At 42.2% G+C, this 22,091-nt stretch overlaps 1 protein-coding gene across 1 annotated transcript in view; it reads left to right on the top strand.

Annotated features, from left to right (window-relative positions):
* LOC105455726 (small conductance calcium-activated potassium channel protein) overlaps window positions 1–21,104 on the top strand; it is a 125,384-nt gene extending 104,280 nt beyond the window's left edge. The window contains exons 6-11 of the mRNA XM_011699266.1: window positions 8,033–8,454; window positions 12,600–12,735; window positions 15,395–15,505; window positions 19,581–19,708; window positions 19,844–19,913; window positions 20,451–21,104. Coding sequence (XP_011697568.1) covers window positions 8,033–8,454; window positions 12,600–12,735; window positions 15,395–15,505; window positions 19,581–19,708; window positions 19,844–19,913; window positions 20,451–21,104 — 1,521 coding nt within the window. The remainder of the gene's footprint in view (window positions 1–8,032; window positions 8,455–12,599; window positions 12,736–15,394; window positions 15,506–19,580; window positions 19,709–19,843; window positions 19,914–20,450) is intronic.
* Window positions 21,105–22,091: the final 987 nt, after the last annotated feature.

Below are 22,091 nucleotides of genomic sequence, written 5' to 3'. Positions count from 1 at the left end.
CGCGTTTCGAGGAGAGCCCGAGCGCGACACACATTACGCCCCAGTGATTACGGGGATTTAACGGCCCGAGCGTTGTATGTGCCGGGGCTCGGCACCGAAATCGCCGGGGTAAATCGAGACGCGACGCGAAGCTAATCGAAACGCCATCGCGTAACAGCGCGCGAACGCGCGATTTCGCGCAGGGTACACGATAGGCGGGTGTTAATGCGTCGCTAATAAAAGGCCAATTACGGCGTGTCGGTCGCGCGCGCACGGCGGCGCGGTCAAATTTTGTCTGTTCGACGCACGACGGCGCGCCAGCCGATCGACAATCGCCGATTATTTATGCGCTTATCCCGCTGCCTCGCCCCACGTATGTATGTACTACGTTCCAATCTTCGAACCGTGAAATCAGCTGAATGAGCGACGACGTATTTGCGGGGCGAATAAATGTGTAACTCTACCGCCCCCGGCTCTACGGATCAATAAGTAACGTCGCGCAAACTTGGGCGACTTGAAAACTCACAATGGGAGACACTCGGCCAAGAAAGCCTGTTTATCACGGAATATTCATTCCTGTCCGCTCTTTTGCCTTGCAACGGGAAATTTTTATCGCGTAAACTGCAGATAAATCTTCTCTCTGCTGTCCGCTTTAAAATAAGAATTTCAACTTGTCACGCGACATAGAGAAAACATTGAAGCGTTTTAGTTGCAATTCTTCATTGCATTTAAATTGCAAGTGCAATCTAATACATTATATGAAAGTAAATATATAACTATTACATTCTACGGAAAGAACACTTTTGCTGAGTCCAGATCTGAAAATAATTTTTGTTCAATAATGAAAATAATTTTGCGCAAAAGTCGAAATGATTGCTGGAATATTAAAACGTTTTATAGCAATGCTTATCAGTTTTAACATTCCAACAAATTATTTTAATGATTTAATAAAAAATTATTTTCAGATCTGTTTTTAGCAAAATTTTTAGATCCTTCAACAAAATTGTTCTTTCCGTGTATTATTATTTACGCATAAAATATAATATTATACTGCAGATATCAAGCAATCTTGAAAACGTAAAGTGAGAGAAAGTTCTCGACTCAACTATATGTTGAATTAAGAGATAATCTAACGATCTTTCACGTGAATAATGGCATCAGAGAAAAATGAATGGTGTTTGAGGCAGCGCGGCGGAAAACCGGTTCATTGCGATATCCGGCGAGAAAGAGGTCTGCCTTCTTTCCTAAGCTCTCGTCTCTCACTTCCGACGACCTGGTTGAAACTCATCTCACAATTAATGAGATACCGATGGCCGGCAGCGAAGCGAGCTTCGCAAAGTCGCGCCAAAGCCCCCGGACTGGCTCGAAACGTTTAAGCGTCAACTCAAATATTGACCGTCTTTCAAGTCGCTCCACAGCGTGAGACGTTATTCACTGGGTGTTCGGCGAGAAAGTGGGTGTGTGACTTAAGATATTCGATTTCTCGGGCAGCTCTCCCATATACGAGCGGTTTTGTATAAACATAAACTTGACGTTAGCGCGAGCGTATATAGAACTTTGAGGATCTTGGTGTAAGGCAGCGCATCGCGAGTGGGCTTCCGCCATTTCGAGAAAGGAAGAACACTTTCCGAAGATTTTTCGGCGCCATTTTCTTGTTTTTATTCATACATCTGCAATTTTCGGGATTTTAAAATCTTTTTAGCGGCTAAAAAGTCTTTTGACAAGATTAACGATGAGATGAAGTCGACCTCGCGTGTTTAAGAGATAAATATATATATATATATATATATACATATATATATATATATGAAATAAGCAAGTAAATAAGCATGAAATAAATTTGCAAATTCGGTATCGATGCAAATTTAATTTATGGTACGAAGATATAGATTACATTCAAACAGTTTAAACTCTTCTCTGACTTTCGCCGATTAATTAATCCTGTATTACAAATGCAAATTCGTTTTCTCCTTCTTTTGCATATTGCGTGCAACTGGTATCTCCAATATTGTTGCCATTGTATTGCATTCCTATTTATTTCTGCTGTTCACTGTTAACTGCTGCGCTTAACAGTTATTATTATTATTATTATTATTACTATTGCTATTGCTATTATTATTACTAGTCATTATCATCATCATCATCATCATTTTAATGATCAATAATAATAATAGCAATTGCTATTATTATAAGATTAATCTTATTATTGCTATTACTATTACTATTATTGATTATTATCATCATTATCATATAAGATTTTTGAGAAACAAGATTATTATTATTTCTATTATTATTGCATTATCACCATCATTACCATAATTATTATATCATATAAGATTTTTGCGATACATCTTATTTTGATTATTATTATGATTATTATGACCTTTATTATATTATTATTATTATTATTATTATTATTATTATTATTATTGCTATTGCTATTATTATTATTGATCATTGTCATCATCATCATTATCATATAAGATTTTTGTAAAACATCATTTGATGAATATATTTAGATATATAAAAATATATTTAGATGTTTCGGGTGCGAATGGTTTATGTTCTAGCAAGCTCACGTTAATGCTCCGTGCCAATTTTAGTTAACGGAAAACGGATTAATTTTAAACGGCAGATCAGCCAGGATCTATAGCGAGTGTGTCTCTGGGGAATGTCGGAGTCAATCGCGACGCAGAAGAAAGAGAAAGGCGATATACTGCCAACATCCCTCGCGTATCCGATCGAAACGGATAATTTCGACTCAATGTGCCGGAAAAACGTTCTCGTCTGCAGGCTCGTGGTCGTTGCGCGATGCAATTTCGCCGCGATATATATTGGCGGCGTCCGATATTGCCGCGTCTCTCTCCTCGCGACTCGAGGAGAACCCGATGCGGCGACCGACGCGACGCTACGCCGACGATGTTTTGAGACCGAGGCGAGTCTCGCGCGCGCTCGCTTCTGCTTTTCTTTTCCTCCCGTGAAAAGGAAATCGTTCGGAAAGCTCGAGTTCAATAAAACTCACTCAGCGCATATCCGCGCTATACGGGTTTGCGCTGCGTGATTTGTTGGACGAGAATGGCGTGTGTCTTTTAGTGATAAAATTATTTGATACGTGTACGCGGATTTATCCCGCGAGTTGTAATCTCGCGAATAAATATATCCGGAACATGCGTTCGATTTTTCTTCGAGAAGAAAAATGTCGAGTCGACTGGTGCCGGTCATACCTCGCGACGAAATATTAAATTAAAATTACGAACGCGTGAAAGAATAAATTGCATATCTGTTATTTTCATCATTTACATTGTGACTTGTTGTACACTCAGAGAAAAAGATCTTTTTATCAGTTTTTTTGTATAATTATTCAGTTATAACTGTAACTATAAAATAGTTTATTCAATTATGTACATTAAGTCTACACATATAAAACTTGTATATAGTTGTCATAGTTATATAGGTATAATTATAGGTATAACAAAAAATTTTCTTTTTTTTCTCTGAGCATTGAAATTAGATTCGGGGCGAAAATCGTTTATAATCGCGTAGAACTGGGAACGTACTCGTACATTGGTGTCCGTAATTGGGAATATTAGGAGCGAAAGGTTTACAGCTTGATGACTAGCCCCGGTTACACCAAGCTGGCTCACGCAATCTTGCGGCAACAACGGCTGGCTTGGAGCCTAATGGCCTGCTGACCTTTCGGCACCTGTTGATTGTCGTTCATCAGCGATTTGCATGCGCAGATTTGCCGGGATTTACCTGGCACTGCGAAAACGAAGAGGGTTTCCCTCGGGAAGCATCGCTCGCTCGCGATCAATGTCGCCCGCGCAAGTTTCTGATTGTCTACCCCCCTCCTTTCTCTTTCCCTAAGCCCTCTCTCTGTTTCTCTCTCTCTCTCTCTCTCTTCTCTCTCTGTCACTCTGCACGCAGCTACAAATTCAGATTTCTGAAGGCACTGTCATTTTTGATATATTGAATCTCTAACATTACAGATGTATATGCGTATATACATACATACACACATATATATATATATATATGTATATATATGTGTATATATATAATATATATATATTTCTTTATTTTAGATATGAAAAATTTTCATTGATTAAATTTTATTCCGCATCTAATTTACGAATAACGGAATCGTTAACAATCTGCTTCAATCGAATCACAAAAGGAATTGGTGAAGTGTAAAGAATAGAAATGCGATAAATTGCGATAGATTGGCGAAATATCTGACAAAACGAAAGAGAGGATGTTTAACGAACGTTATATTCAGTTTCGTGGAATCCCCTGTTAATATACTCTGTGTACTTCTACAATCGCAAAATCCTGAAATTATATGGCCTCTTACCTCGACGCTCGTTATATACCTCCAACAGTCCTGCGCCCGCTCAGATAACGGCGAAGGTTAGAAGCTACAGGCATTACTATATAGATTCACGCAGTAACGTCCATAAATCATCGACGTTCAGGCTGTTAGACCCTGCTGTTAAGACCCTTAAATACGCGCAGCGCACATCTGGCAGTTTCGCTTTTTTGCCATCGTCAAACATCGTGTCTTTGTGCGCGGTATCGCCACGCGTTCCACCTTTCACCGCTTTTCGATACGCGCGGCGGATTTTTTCTTCTTCTTCTTCTTCTTCTTCTTCTTCTTCTCTTTTCCCGTTACGCGACAATCTTCGTGTCTTTCCGGATTATTCCACCGGATAAATGGACTCCCACTGCATTATACTAATCTATTCAGGACGCCGGCGGGTCGCATCTTTCGGCGGCCGCCGCGCCGGCTGGAGAGATACGAGCTGAAAAGTATCACCCGCGATGTATCACGGGTGAGATATCGCCAAGATGTAAAAGGTCTCCGCGCATCTCGTGATGGATGTATCATATCCTGGAGATCCTCAGAATGGAACAACTCCATTGTCGAAGCGGTGAAGCTTAAAATCGCGCGGTGGTTCTCTAACCGACGCAGCGGAACGGAGGAAACTTGAGGGATGATTTACGATGCTGCTCGAGTCCCGGTGACCCACCGCGCAGTTTTCCGATAACAAGAATCTGCGATATAATCGCGATAATAATTCGTAAATAATTAGCTAAGCTGTGTGAGTCTGCAAAACCATCGAGCTGCGAGAATATGTAGGATTTATAAGAACGTTTCTTAAATACTGTTAAATATTTTAGAGAAGCTGATTTTTTATATCATTTTATGAAGAAACGTTGATTTGTGGTCTCAAAAGCTCTTATTTCGAAGATACAAGGTTGTTCATGTGTTTCCCAAATTTTCGCGGGCCTTTGATGTACATGCGATCAACAGGATATTTATTGATTTGGAAAGAACTATAAATCTGAAGGGCAGAAATCGAAAAGTATTTTGACGAAACGTTTTCTCGCAAATTGTATCTTTGTTAGAATTAGAATTATTATTATAGATACAGTCTCGCTTTGCTCTTGGATTGACTGAAAAGCATGGGGCTGAATGCCCCGAGATCTTATGAAAAATGTGTGATAGTGGTGATAGTGAAGATTCTGAATGGTCCCTCTAGTTCGAAATTGTTGTCGGATGCTCTGAGGTTTCGCAAAACACATCTTTTCTCCATCGATTTTCTCCATCGTTATCGAGAGTTTGATACATGCCCATGTATGGTCAAGTATTTTTCAACGGTGTCGCGACAGTTCGAGAAGGAATCATGGTAATGGAAAATTTCTTATGCGATTACATTCGGAGAGAATCTCGAGCAAAGATGTTAAAAATATACAATTATTGCTTTTTTCTTAATAACTCTTAAACAAAAAAGTTTAAGAAAATTAATTTCTGTCCAATTTCTCTTATAGTGTTATGACATCGACATTAATACAGGTATAGTTTTGATACTTTTAAGTTAAATTAACCGCCGTATTATATAGTTAGTCCTCAATTCCTTTAAAAATAATTAAATAAAATTTGTTTTTACATTGACTTTTTACAAAATAGTGACCATAAGTGAAAAGTGAAAGTAATATTCTATTTATTTACTAACTTAAGTTTGAAAAAAAGTTTCATTTTATTTTATTACTTTATTTTATTTAAAAAAAAACTATTAAAAAAGTATTTTTATAGAAATTAAAAAAGTATTTTTACATCCTGTATACTTGAAACGAAATCTTTGAGATCTATATGCTCATAAGAATTTTGTTTATCACAAAATAACTCGAAAAATAAATTCCTAAAATATTGGACAGATTTAAAAGCATCCTATAATATCAAAAATAAAGAATCCATAGAAATGTGCGTGCGTGTGCGTGGAAATTTCTCCGGAATTGAGCGGAAAATGAGTAAAATGAAAATATGAAAATGGAATAAAGATCCGAGAGGCGTCGAAGGTCCGTAAGACCGAAAATCCGTAATTCCGATACGATACAAATCACGCGTTACGTGCCACGAATGATACGTGTGTTTGCGGTGTGTAGGGTCCTTTAAGCGCGATCTGTTCAGATCTGACAGGATCGTTACCGAGTTAAGGATGATTTGTTGCCGGAATGGCGGTGGCGTGTGTACGGTTACAACACAACGCGGTTCCTCTCTCTCTCTCTCTCTCTCTCTCTCTCTCTCTCGCACGGGATAGAACGGTGATAAACAATGAGTATATGTATACGTGTGGTGCGGCGTTTTAATCAAGTCAGGGCAAAGCGGCTGGAATTCATATTAATCAGGCGCGGGGGGCTCAAAGAGCGGGCTCTCGTATCCGCGGATACGTGGGCTCATTTGTTTCAATTGGCAATCTCGCGCAATCGATATCAGTCGACTGTGTACAGTACCTAAAAATCACTTTGAATGCACGTATGATAATGCCGAAGGGCTAAGCATTAATTTATTCGTTTCACTCCGCTCGGCGAACAATCGCGCGAGATGACCAGGGTTTAATAGACATTTTTCGATAATGTTTAGCTCCGATGAGTGTCTGAACGATTGATAATAACATTTCAATTAACTCTCAATCGTGCTGCATATTAATCTCGTGAGATTTATCGATGAAAGCTTATTGGAATATTCAATAAAGGGGATTTAAAAGCTTTAAGAGTTAAATATCTAAGGCCTTCAACGTACAAAAGAAAAAAACATGCTAAATAATCATTATAAAACGCGAACATCTCTCGAACAAATATTCCTCGGGATTATCGGAATATTATTCAAGTGTTCGAATACGTCAAGAATTAACAACATTTGAAGCATCATTTTAAAATCAAATATATTTCTCGAAATAATTCAAATATTCAAATACGAAAATAATATTTGATGCATTAAATTATATATTGAGAGAAAAAAAATGATTGTAATTTATACTGAAATTTAACTATAATGTGTAGTCATTTTCGGCGCTAACAATATATTTAAATAATTAAAATATTCCGCTTGAATGTAGCAAACATAAAGAAAATGATAGGTCAATTTCATGCAAGGATAAAGAGAACTAATGTATCAGAAATTGTACATATTGACAACTTTGACTTTTTTATCTTCATACATTATTTATATTTATGTCTCTGACCTGGAATGTTGTTCTACATTTTTTTGTAATTTTTTAATAATTCCTTAAATGACTGATCATTATGTTTGTTAAATAATTTAGTAATTTAGTATAGTAATCAATTTGATTTAGAGATTTTGTTCGACTGAGAATGACTTCATAAAGCTCAAACGTTTCAAACTCATTTTTTATGTGACTGAAATAAACTAAATTTCGGTTTCGCAATTTTTATCTTTGCTTGAAATTGACCTATCATTTTCTTTAACTATATATTTGTTTATTAGAGCTAAAAATTTAATTATTACTACTGTAACATTGTATGCACCAATAACTATAAATATTCAAGTATTCAAATAAAAGAAGTAATAATTGAAACAGTAAGTTATAATCTTATATTACTGTAAATGTATTTCTGGGGAATAAGTACCTATTCCTTCGATTTAAGCGCAGAAAAAATTTCGGCATTAGGCAAACACGTTCCGGCCGTAAGAGAGAAAGAGTATGTTATCTCTTGTTATCTGTTTCTTTTTTCTTGTTTTCGGCGATAGTTGTTCATGATCGATAACTGCGCGGACGACTGGCGGATCGCGATGACCTGGCAGCGGATCGCGCAGATCTCGGTGGAGCTAGCGATCTGCGCGATCCACCCGATCCCGGGCGAGTACTACTTCCTGTGGACGACGAAGCTGGCGAACAAGAATGGCGATATCGGCTCCAAGTGGGTCCCGTATGACGTCACCCTCTCGCTGCCGATGTTCCTCAGGCTCTACCTCATCTGCCGGGTGATGTTGCTGCACTCGAAACTCTTCACGGACGCGTCGTCGCGGAGCATAGGGGCCTTGAATCGCATCAACTTCAACACCAGGTTCGTCCTCAAGACCCTGATGACCATCTGCCCGGGCACGGTACTGCTGGTCTTCATGGTCTCTCTGTGGATCATCGCCTCGTGGACACTGCGACAGTGCGAGAGGTAAGGCTCGACGTTCCGATTCCGTTTACACTCAAAGAAAAAAAAAACATGTAGAGGTAACTATAAAGATGACAACTGCACAAGTTTTTATATGTAAAATTAATACAGTCGAGCCTCGATAACTCGAATCTCTCAAGGGAAGAAAATTTTCGAGTTATATAGAGTTAAAAAGTTTTTGACTTGAAATTCGAGTAAAAGAGGGTTAACATATATGAAAATTAGACTTGCGGAGGCTTTGTACGAAAATAATAATTTTCCGATTATAATGGCTTTTAAAGGAAAAAAATGCATTATTTGACAGTGAATTATTTATTGCATACATATAATAAATCTAATCATAAAACAAATACCAGGCTATTACTCATAGTTACACATAGCTACAAATTCGAATTATATAGTGGTAGAGATAATAGAAGTTTCATTTATAAAGGTAAACTTCGATTTGTAGAGATCTGGCTACTTTAAATTTGAGTTGCAGAGGTAAAATAATACATCTAAATAATCTGACAAATAATTCGCTTTTAAGGTAGATTATATTTCGATTTATAGAGATTTTCCGCAGTGGAGCGGAAAGGAATGAACAAAATTTTCGTCTTATAGAGATTCGAGGGTATCGAGATTCGACTGTTATATATAGTTGAATGAACTATTTTACAGTTATTGCAACTGTAAAATAGTTTATTCGACTATATGTACATTAATTTTACATATAAGCTTGTATAGTCATCACCTATATAGTTGCCACCATTATATTTTTCTCTGAGTGTCGCGCGCAAACGGAACCGTTCTGCTCCACGCTTTCGATCTTTAGCATTCAAATCTTGGCTCACGTCTCTCGGTCCTATATGGTAATAAATTCGCCATTTACTTCTACCATCAAAGCTCAATTAATCAAAATCCTCTAATCCTCCACGTGCCCAACAGCTTTCTAGTTATCGACGCTATCAAAATACGATTACTGTTTTTCCCCCCTGTTTGTTCTTCGGTATCCTGAGCCTTACGGCAGAATGATGTATGTATATAATCACTCCTTTCCATCGCGCTCACGTTACAGCGGTACAGCAACTGAAGCTGTTAGCAGCGGCAGCAGTTGCTCCCGTTTCGCTCGTACACGATCCATTATCCGAAGGGAGGAAGAGCAATGACACGCGCATTTCGGAATCATACACAGCTCAATGGACGCGACTCATTTGCGTGCGATGATTGATCTACGACCTAATGGCGCGTCCGTCCGTCGCGCTGCCGCGCCGCGCCGTTATAATAAATCTCGGCGCGTCCTTCCGCCGGCGGCGGGGCGGAATCTCCGATTGGGATCGCCTGGGCTGGCGAAAACGCGGGGATTCAGCGGGTATCTCTCGGAGAGACCGACCGACCGGTGATAATTAAATTCTTCCCGTAAATAGTTGCGCCGATTTCAGGAATATAAATCAATCTTCGCCCGGGCGATATCAAGGCGCATCTGCCAAGAATCCGTACGGGCCAAGGGAGGAGAGAGGGGCGGGGGGTATCTCGGAAGAAAAGGATTCTTCTTACCCGCCGCGTCTTCTGAAACCTACTTCCCCTTAATGGACGGCGGCGGGAGGTTTTCCCACCCACGTCCTTAACTGAAATATTTATCACTCGACGAAATGTGTGTCGACCTGTTATACCGCGGGGCTGGGCTCCGACGACTGGCATCCTCTGCTAGAGAGGAACTCGCAGGAATGAGCGATTTTAAACCGCGCCGCGCCTGCAGCGGCCGGCTGTTTCATTGTTGCCCGCAGGGCGGATCGTTGAAAACGGCTCTCGTGATTTGATTTATCGCTCTCCACCCTTCACCCGATAGTCGATTATGATAATATCGCCCGATAATGCTAGGAACATTCGGCTTTCCGACACATTTCCGACGTACGCTGGATGAATGCGCGAATATCCCGATGCACCGCGATTCCCCGTTTAACAAATGGAAAACGGTGTTTACGAAAGGAATTTCAATGTTTCATTCGATGTTTATTCTGATAATTTCGTTATTTTTAATTTTATCGTGTAAATACTTCGCGCGCGTGTATAGAATATCGACATAAAAATTTGTTGATTATTAGTCAATATTTTTTCAACAAGTAGTTCAATAAACGTGACCCTTTTTTTTAAATGCCTGTTTTGCTCGGTAATTTATTGACGATTTATTTAGCCAATGTTTATTACGAATCCCTACGAATTCAACAATTATAAATTATACCGCGATAAAACGTCATTATCAGTTCTCATTATTGTCGATTTTATCATGTGAAATATTACAATAATAGTTTGCATATGGAATTTATTTAAATCTCTATATCTGAATTGGCGACACTTAATAAAGTTTAATGTCATTTGATTTTCTGCGTAGTTACAATAAATTATGTGCTCGACGTATCATTATTATAAATTTCCGCCGCTGTCAATTTTATCGTACAAACTGCGTAAAATGCGTTTACTCATCGAAAATAAATAAGCATTTCTAAATTCACTTATAACAGAACGAATCATCGCGGGCATGATAACGACGCGCGGCGATACAACATATCGTATTATTCAACTAACGCGTCGCGCGGTCCGTGATAATCGAGTTTGCGGTCGCGATAGGTATTTGCGTCCGCGTTCAAAATTTAAAAAATCAATTTGATAATTTTACCCTCGCGCATCGCGAGCATAAACACACCGGGCGCAGCGCGGGTGCGGGCGCGGGCCCCCGGCGGCCAGTTTTGCGCTCGGATTATGGGGGTCTACCGGAAATTGTTGCGAAATACGAAATGATATTTTATTCAGTGTGCGTCTGCACGTGGCCGCGCGAATTTCCACTACAATAACGCGATTTTCACGGTGCGCGGCCAACAATCAGTCATGCAATCAGCGTCGCTATACGAGAATAATCCGTTTCATGGGGCTTCTATGGAGTGGACCGTTCGTTACATCAAGCGCGAGTCATCAATTTTATCGTATCCAGGTGGGGAGGGGAGGGGGGGGGAAGAGGAGGAGAGAAGAAAAGGGGATGGGGGAGTACCAAGGGGAGTCACGTTCGTTACACTCGGGTTAATCTCGTTGAAAAGATTTCCCTTTTTATCGCCGAGTTACGGCGGTAAAACGTTATCGCCGTCATTCGAAGACGTATTATTAAATTTACTTGTGGACTTCCACGTATTATACTCTCGCATTCCTCGCCGCATCGGTATAAAAGGGAGAGACGAGATGCGCGCGCGAGGGCGATCGGACTAAATTTATCGAGGACACGCGATTTCCGGATGCGTATCATCTTAGTCGCGAATTTTTCGCGATTACGATTTGTCTCGCCCCCCCGAGCGAAATCAACCGACAGCCGCGGGGTCGGCTCTTACGTTGGATATCGAGGGGTTCTTGATGAGCCCTAAAAGATGGTTTCGCCGTTCGCCACGACGGCGTATAGCCGTGTAACGACGGTCGTGTAACGAGGCCGTTAAAGCCGCTTTACGACGTGGATTACAGCCTGGGCCAACGTCGCCCGCATTGTTGCCCCCAATCCTCTTTGCGCCCGATAATGAATCTCGCGGGAGGGGGGAGGGGGGGCATAATGTTATCTTTCATCCTGCATTACCTGGCCCGTAGCACCGATCCCCAATCCCCATAGCACGTTGGCCGCTCGGCCCTCGGGCGGAAGATTAAACGCCGGTTACGGCGAAACGGACGTATATCGGAATCGCCGATAAAAACATGGGACCGAGGAATTCAGTTATCCGGTGTAATGCCCTTCTAATATCGAGGATCGTTAAAACTGACACTCTGACGATAGCCCTTTCCCACACAGTTTAATAAGAATTAAGGCGCGTAATGCACGAGAGGAGTGATCGTTACACGCGGTGCTGTGAATCTCATTGCTCTCGATATACATTCGGAGACTTGATGGAAATTCGGAGAGAAGAGATTATCTATTTCTCGAATACGGTAACCCTGCAACTTTCGATCCTTTTAATCGAAAATTTTGAAACTCCCGAGTATCTTAAAATCTGACATATTCAACGCCGAGCTCTGTCTAAAAGGCGCTCAAAGAGTTTAAGGATCTAGAAACGTAAGATATCGCATTCATCTTCGCGCGCGCGCGCGCGCGCGTTTCGTCATTAAAGTAATGTGCCTGTCATTTTGCCACCACACAGGTTCCATGATGAGGAACATGCAAATCTCCTCAACGCCATGTGGCTCATCGCCATCACGTTCCTGAGCGTCGGTTTCGGCGACATCGTGCCCAACACATACTGCGGTCGAGGTATAGCTGTCTCCACCGGAATGATGGTAAGGACGAGGATAATGCAGGACGTAAACTGGCACGAGGTAGCAAAGATTCTCTCACCGCTCTCGCGAATTCTTCTCGATCGTTTAGAAACGTTGCTCGCATTCGCGACGTTCAACGCGGTAACGTCTTCCGTCAAGCGTGCACGCGACGATCCCGCGAGAGATACGTAATGCATCTGCTGCACGAAAGATCAGATTTGTCTCGCAAATAATTACATTCGTATATTTTAATTGAAATTGTTTCTTAAAGCAAATATTTGAATCCCTTGGTCATTGAGAGAAAAGAATGATTGAAACTGTCATTATTTAACTATAACTTGTAGTCATTTTTTTTGTGGTGCCAATTGTAAATTTATAATATTGTTTTCATGCAAATTATAACTGCTCTAACTTTATTACGATCGTCACAACTATCATTATGCATTTATTTAATTATATTATATAACTTTTTCTCTAATTTTTTTAGTTAACATTTTTTAATTATTATGAACATGTAAATAATAATAAGTGAATATTAAGAAAATAGATATATTTTATCTATTTTCTCCGAGAGAGTTATATTCTATAGATAGTTATATTCATTATAATTGCATTTAGACTACATAAAAAAGTCTTTATATAATAAATACCATTTGTATTTTGATATTTTACTTACTAATGTTCGAAATTTTCATAATTTATAATTTAGAGTACAATTTTTTTATAGTTAGATGAAATATAAATACTACTATAAAAATTATTATTACGAACACTATAGCAGTAATGACTACTAAAAAAATGAAGCTTTAAATTATATAACGATTTTATCGTGCAATTATAGTCAAATATCACACAAAACACTTTTCTCTCGGCGCTTAAACGCGCGGTTGTCCTTATCAAACTTGTTTCTAGCCGAAAATTACGATCGTCGCATTACGCGCGTCGTATCGCCGATCATGCCGGTCGTTAATCCTTACCGTAGTTACCGCAAACTACGGGGGAACAATATATGCGACCGCAACCGAGTCGAGACGCGCGCGACTCCGCAGGCATGTAACCCGATGTAACTCGCGCATTAAGCGCCAGGCTTCATTACCGCCGGACAGGCGTAATGAGCGTCGCGAGCGCGCACGATCGATCGATCTCGCTCCGCCTCGCTGTGCCGCCGGCGCGGCGCGGTGCGCTCGCGTTTGCAGAGATCGCTCGCCCGCGTGATTTGTGCGCCGCGCAATCGCGTGTTTCGACGTTTTCGGGTTTACGGTCGTATATACTGCACGGTTAACCGGTTGTAGTTAAAGGCACTGCGCGGGCACGCAATAAACGCCGCACGTCCGTTCGCTCCCTCGGGGAACGCCCGAGCCCCGTTCCTTATTGTCATCACTTCCCAGTATAATTCCCGATTCCGTTCTCCGTCCAACCCGCGCGCTCCCCGCTAAATCTGTTATACACTCGCGGCTATCGCGCAACTTCGAACAATCGCGGCTGGTTCCAGCGATGTGAACTAATTCCTCGTAAACTTCCGCTTTCCGAGTAAGACAGTTGTTTTCGGAAGTCCAGTTCGCGCGATCGCGATTTACAATACGAAGCCCGTTTTGAGATTTCCTCTTTCAATCATTCGTTCACTCTCTCCCTCTCCCTCCGTCCCCCCCTCCCCCCCTCTCTCTCTCACTCTCTCTGACACTCAAAGTATGTTAATGCTGTCGATGCATCTCGTAAATTGTGCGAAATTACTCCCTACTTGTCTGGAGTTTTGGCTATTAGTTTCCAATAGCGATTGAAAAGCAATCTTGTCTAGTAACGTCCTTCCTTCGCAATCAAGCAGACAGTTCGGCGATTAATGAGAAAGACAAATTTTACTTGAAGAAAATCAATGAAATTAATAGCATTAAAAGCACGGAAAGAACGATTTTGCTGGAAGGTCAAAATATTTGGATCTGGAAATAATTTCGTTGGAAAGTCAGAAATAAGCATTGTTGTAGAATTGTTTTGATATTCTAACAATCAGTTTGACTTCCTAACAGGATTATTTTGATGGTCCAACAAGAGTAATTTTTAGATCTATATCTAGCACAATTTTTAGACTTTCCAGCAAAATCGTTCTTTCCGCGTGTATGATAAAAATTTTGTTTCATTTTAGTTGAAATAAATACATTTCTTTTTCTTTTAGTTACTAAATAATAATCGATAAATATACACGTTACGTCAACTAGCATTTCAATGTTTTTTTCTTGTGCGTATTTTACAGCTTGCAAGGAAATTGTTACCTTTTGCGGGTCTCGAATGTCTTCGAAAAGTCTTCTTTTCAGCGGCGACATCAAGTTTTCTAATAAACATACGCACTTCACCGCACGATATTCTTTTCCAAGCCCGACAAGTTTGCTTCCGAAATCGAAGGGAAGACTTTCCGAGGATATTGGAGAACCTACAAAGGACCGTGAAAAGCTGTCGTTACTCGAGAAAGAGACGTATCTTGAATAAAATAAAACGAATCTTTTCATTACATTTGACTTGAGACTAGCTCGAGAGATCGACGAGGGAGAGTTTTCTTTGAAAAAAATATGGGCATATACCATAAGGTTACCGGAAAGTGCGCCGCGGGGAGAGCGGAAGTTTCAGGATCCCTAAAAATTTTACGTGAAAGAGGAGCTCACGAGAGATCGCATTTTACCCGAAATTTCAGGGCGCCGGGTGCACCGCTTTACTGGTGGCGGTCGTCTCCAGGAAGCTCGAGCTTACGCGGGCGGAGAAGCACGTGCACAACTTCATGATGGACACACAATTAACGAAAAGGGTAAGAGACATTGCGCGCCCACCTCCGTGTGGCGTTTCCGCTCTAGCATTCTATAAGGGCCTTTGTGTTAACAGCAGCTTTGCGTAATACACAGAGGAAAGGGAGCTACGCTGCGAAACGCTCGCGACTTTTGCGACAATATTCTCGTCTAATTTAACAGATTGTTAAACAATAGTAAAATGCTTCTAATTTAAAATTATTGGTTTTAAAATATATATGTTGTCAAAAAAGAAAGGATTAGCGAGTAATCGAACGGAGGAAAAGTTCAGAAAGGGGAAATTGGAATTCACAGAACTATATACGAGTCTTATATTAGTCTGCACTAATCTATAACAGTCTATAATAGTCCGTACCACTTTTATATCGACCGATATAATGAAGAGATATGTATATGCCTGCTACACAAACTTACACTCCTTTGCGTTCGAAACTTTTTTGCTTAAACATTCATTCGGCTCGTAAAATGCGGTTAAATAGCTTCGGAAAAAAAAACTTGTTTTTCGATTTGCAGAATTTGTTAGGGCGAGCTTCACGCAATATATTAATGGGATGACCCTCCGATCAAATCGCTAAATAAATTTAATTAGAAAAGGTAATTCGAAATACGGAGGGAGGAGGGGAGATTAAACGGAGAATTCACGTAAATGTTGGGATAACGTAAATAACTTTTTTCTTTTGCCCAAGTAAATACCCTTGCTTAAACAACGCGGAAGATTAAGCTAGAAATTTTACAAGTATCTAGGTTACTTTTCTGCATTGTAACAATTAACTGTGCGATGTTCTTGCTGTATTATTTATCGCGGCTCAAGTTTCTGAATTAAGGATAGGCAAGTTTTAATGATATGTATAGCAAATGATAAGTTTCTAAAGTAAGACGACAAGTAGTTCTAAAAGAAGACGTTATATCAAACTTGCCTTGGATATTGCTCTTAGATGATATACGAAAAACGATCTAAGTATCAACGTGCCCTGAATAAAATAGGATGGGGACTGAGTAATTAGCGAATTTATTAATAGAAATCGAAAAATTTATACGTTCGTTTAAATTCAATTTGAAAAGTTCTTAATGTAGCTAACATTAACGTGTCGATATTTACGGTGACAATTCTGTAATGATGATAGAGACGATAATGCTTGGCTTTCAGCTATACAGAGACGATATAGAATTTCTTAAACAAAGAGAACGATAGCGGTAACGGAACGTAATTGCAAGGGTGGTTTTGAAATTACACTCGCCGGCAGTATTCCGCAAGAATCAGGAAAGCGAATTAAGCACGTAATGAGAGCATGATGGATATCACTCTCCATGTATATATGTATATATAGCGCAACGTAATTTTCCGGCTGAGCCACGTAATAAGAAAGTATCCCACTGCGAGTAAAGGTTGTCTCGGGAATAAGCGGACTGCACGAAGTCGCTTTGACCTTTAGGCAGAATGGACTTCCCCCCCTCGTTGCCAATCTGAATTCTTAATTTTGTCATGTCGCGATATCGAGAGTGTCGCGATGTTGAGAGACCTCGACGGCGGATGTCGGAATTCGAGGAGCAGACACGGCGAAAACGATGAATTTTGAGAATTCGAGAGAATACTTGGATTCCGCGGAAATCCAAGAATTAAAAAATCTTGTCTAACAATCTCGAAAATTTTGAATATTTGCATCTCGAAGAAGAAAGAGACTAAAAAAAGAAACGTTACACAATTTAAAAATGTGAAAACAGAGAAACTTAAAAATCACAAAAAAAATGAGTTTTATGTAAAATTTAGAAACTTATAGAAATGTTATAGAATTCCAAATGTAAAGAATTTTGAAATTCGAGTCTAAGTTCAAAAAATTTTAATGTTCGAGCACTTTTTGTAATTGTTCCGTGTTAAGTGAATAGACAAAGCGCGTGTCGAAGTGAAGAGTACCGTCTCGTATCGTCCATCCCGGTAAATAGATCGACACTCGGGACGAACAAGTCGGCCAATGTGTCATTGTCATTTTAGCTCTCGTCATCGCGAAAGGAACGTGGACGTCGCGCGATCGATTTAATCTCAACGAACTTCCAAATAAATAAATGACCTGCACTTGAAGTGGGTGAAACTCGCGATAATAAAACGCCCGCTGCGAAACAACTTGCGAGCGCTTTCCGATATCGCGCGAGAAATTTTGCCGTTTCTAGAACACTTTGTAACAATAATGGACGTCGTAATTCACCGGCGCGTTTCATTGAAACTAAATTACAAGTTGAAAAGTCGGCCGCCCGCAGTTGGGACTCTTGAGCGGAGGAATATTAGAAGCTCTCGGAATACAAAAACTTGCGGGAGTTCCCGAGAGCGCTTTGGGACACGAGATTTGGAAGTTACCGCGGCCGTAATGGCGATCCAATTTTAAGGGCGTGCGGAAACGAAATGGATGAGATCCGCGGGTCGGTTTTCCACGTAGCTCGGAAAATTCTTCAGAAACTGCCTGTGTATTTAGAATTCGAAGAAAAATGCAGGAGCCGCGCGGAAAAAGGCGGTTCTGTCGTCGGTTTTTCCACGGAGACGTCGGTTTTCTAGGAGACCTTTGACACAACTCGTTATACACGTTCCGCAAATCGTGGCATAATCGATCGACCGATGTCAGAAGTGACAAGTTAATGCAGCGATTCGTAACCCTTCGGCACGCGAAGGCGGGAGGACTTTATTCAAAAATATTCACTTGAAGAAAAAGATATGGTGACGGCAACTACAAAAGATGACAATGTAAGTCACTTATAAAAAGGTGATTAACAAGTTTTATATGTAAAATTAATATACACAGTTGATTAAATTATAATGTGTATGTAATTGAATAATTATTTACAATTACAATAAATATAATATAGTTTATTCAAATGTACATACAATTAATTTATTCAACTTTGTGCGTATTAATTCTACGTATAAAATAGCGCAGTTATCAGCTTTATAATTGCCATCACTGTATGTATGCTTTTCTCTGAATGTCGCGTCGCGTTCCCAAAATAACGAACACGTTTGTGAAAAAAAATTTTTTTTTTGTAACGTTCCGAGAAGCCGCTTTAATTAAACGCAATACTCTCGAAATATTCTGCTCGTTCAAGATTTAGATTGCCCGAGCGTTCCACACGACGTGAGCGTGTGGTTGCATAAGTACGCGGCCGCTTCTCTCCACCTCCGGATCGAAGCCTTCAACCATACGGCTACTGAAATAATTATTAGCCAGCGTTTATTTATAAACCTTGCAAATATCAAGGAGTGGTAACGTAGAGCTATACACGTGACCGTATCGACGAGTCTTTTTACGCCGTTTTAACCCTCGGACGCATATCGCTTTTTTTCATGTCATTGCATAAGCGGAATCGATCTGATCCCATCAGCGCGGCAACAAAACAAACGTCAGTTCTCTCGAAACACTTTTCTCTCTCTCTCTCTCTCTCCCCCCCTCGGCCGGTATAAGATTTGCGTAACGAGTGTATAGATGTCTTTTTTTCTTTTTCTCGTCGGAGTATACTGATTTGTGAGGTGCGCGAGAAAACGTGATCTCGCGATTTTTCCTTTTTTAATTGACAACTCGTAACGCGAGGCGAAAGTACACACGCGTCTAACTTGGAACGTATATACATTCCACGACGAGACATTAATTATTCCTCGGGACAGCTCGCCCTCAAGATAGATAGATCGCGAAAGGGATAATTGACCGTGACATTGAATATCATAGTTAACGGGCTGTGCAATTAATGCTATAGCATAATGTTTACTTGGCGAACGTAGCTTTAATAATTCCGTTCTCGAATTGCGAGGGGGGGTACCACTCGCACACGTACCCTACGGCCGAGGCATTTCTTTTACCTTTCCTATAAATAAAATTATCTAACCCTGAGGACGTAATAAGTGATCTCTTCATCGTCTAGGGTAGGAAACCTTGGGAAACTTTTCAAAGCCCTAGGAGCGCGCGCGACGAGGATATATATTTCCGATAAAATATTGATACGCGATCGCCGGGAGGAGCGCCGTTAAACACCGCGACCGAAGGGTTTAGTGCGCTGAAGGGGCTTTGAGTGACGAACGCTCTGTCCGCTCTGTTGCAGTTGAAGAACGCCGCGGCGAACGTGTTGCGGGAAACGTGGCTGATTTACAAGCACACCCGGCTGGTGAAGCGCGTCAATCCCGGACGCGTGCGGACCCATCAGCGGAAATTCCTGTTGGCCATATATGCGTAAGTCGATACCCCAGCACCTCGCGCGGGCGCGCGCGCGCCCACGCCGCGCGCCATATGCATTAGATCGCCGCTAGTTAGGCGAGCGCGTATATAATCACGACCTGTCTCGCAAACCTACCCTCGCAATTTCAGACTCCGAAAGGTGAAAATGGACCAGCGTAAATTGATGGACAACGCCAACACTATAACGGACATGGCCAAGGTGAGGGCTCGGGCGCTAACAAGGGAAACCGTCCGCTCAGTAAAGCTTGATGGAATATAGCCGGCATATGGAGGGGATTAAAGGGGATTACATTTCAAAGCACTCGTGGCTGTTTAGGAACTGATCTCTTCCAAAATGAGGATTATGTCAATTATTTCCATTTTTGTCGCAACGGAATTTAGTTCTATGGAATCGATGTAACGTTTCCACTCGCCATGTGTTTCGCATTTAAGAAGGGAGGCGTCAACTTTTTACGATATGTTAAATTTTTTAACTTTTTTAAACTATTATTTTATAACTAACCAGCACAAACACAGACTATAACTATACAATATTGCAGCAACACTGTTGTTGCATATTTCTGCAATATAACTGGAATGTTATACAATTTTGCTGCAATATTGCAGTTATAATCTGTGTTTGCTGATGGGATGTACGCGGTTTTACGGCAAAATGCAACGTTTGCCTTTCAACGTCATCGCGCCGCAGTTAAGCTTCTTGATGTTTCTAACGCATTGCCTTGTCCATGTCTGACAGACGCAAAACACCGTCTACGAGATCGTCTCGGACATGAGCACGCGGCAGGACGCGGTGGAGGAGCGTCTGGTGGGTCTGGAGGATCGTCTGGTCGGCCTCGAGGAGAAGTTGACTTCGCTGCAGGGCCAGCTGGAGCTGCTGCCCGAGGAGCTGACCCGCTGCCTGGCGCAGCACGCCGAGCGGATGGAGCAGCGGCGTAACTTCCTCCACCCGGACACCGCGGTAGCCATGGCGGCTTCCGGCGGTGGCGGCGGCGGCGGCGGCGGCGGCGGTGGCGGCGGCGGTGGCGGTGGCGGAGGAGCGATCTCGTCGGGCACGAGCCTGGGCGTTTCCGGCGGCGGCAGCATCGCGTCCGCCGCCGCCGCGCACCACCCCCTCGCCAGCCTCTCCAACTCACCCCTGCTGCCGCATTCGCGCAGCGTGCCCAGCGCGCCCAGCACCATGTCCCTGCACCCGTGGCCGGTGAGCCCGGTCCTACCGCCCGTATCCAGCCGTACGCCCCACCTGGTGCCGGAAACCGGCAGGCATCACGGCCTCAGTCACTCCGCCACGGTGACCACCACGACCTCGCAGTCGGCCACCAGGCTCACTTCGCAGGCCGGCATGGGTGGACTAGGCAACAGCCAAGGCTCGGACACGTCGGCGCACAGCTGAGTCTCGTCTCTGCAGCCGCAGCACTCGTACTAAGGCCCCTCGCCGGTTTTGCGCGTCGGTTTCACGCGCGGTCGTGCCCCCGATCGTTGCCGATCGTCGCCGGCAGGACTACGTATTGCAGTTGACAGTACAGCACTACCGGGGACGTGATCGCGCCACGATCGGCCGCAGGCTCCGCTCTTCGCACAAACGAACGTGAGAACTCCCGTTACTCTGGAATGGTATATCCTCGTCAGCCGTTTGGCAGAGTAGTGTATCTAATTGCTGAATCCACTCGTGGATTTGCACGAGCTTTCGTCGGATACTTTTACCGGGCAATCCGCATTTTAGGAGAAGCCGAGCTTCAACCATAGGCTTGCTTCCGGCTTGAGGATTTGTAAATTAGTTCGTATATGTATGAAGTTTCCTGGAGACCCACCACGCGTATAGCCCTCTCGCGATTGACGACACTTTTTTATAAGTCCAAAGTGAAGCAGTTAAAAGCCGCTTGCGCGGAGCGTAAGTTTTGTATGAAGCGAAGTATGTAGTCAGAGGTCCGACGATTCGTCTTCACGCGGATCACAGCCTGGAAATGTAATTGCCGAGGATATACCGCCGCTAAACGGAAGTTCTGCGACAGCCGGGATCGATCGGACACGGCCGTCCGTTTCCGCGTGCGAAACTCGTCTTAACGATGGGCCTTCTTGCGTCCCGCGCGTACCTTCGAGCCCCTCCGCGAAAAGTCGGCCGAAAGAGGTCCAGTCAGGACCGGCGCGGCAAGCGATCGCATAAGAGGGTTCGGATTTTAAAAAAATTGGACGTAATGCAATTGCGCGTGTTTCTTCAAACATAGCTGTGAACCGTAATTCATCCTCTTTGCACTAAAAATCTTCTCAATCATCCGGCTTGCCGGTTCTCCGCGAGGGACTCCGACCGATCTCTCGACTCCACCCGATCACCTACTTCTGCCGATCCCTTCCAAACCCCCGATACCCCCCGCCCCCCTCC

This window comes from Wasmannia auropunctata, unplaced genomic scaffold (genome assembly GCF_000956235.1).
Source record: "Wasmannia auropunctata unplaced genomic scaffold, wasmannia.A_1.0 LD335880.1, whole genome shotgun sequence".
Taxonomy (NCBI): Eukaryota; Metazoa; Arthropoda; class Insecta; order Hymenoptera; family Formicidae; genus Wasmannia; species Wasmannia auropunctata.
The sequence above is the reverse complement of the archived record's forward strand: the minus strand, read 5'-3'. Positions and strand labels throughout refer to the sequence as shown.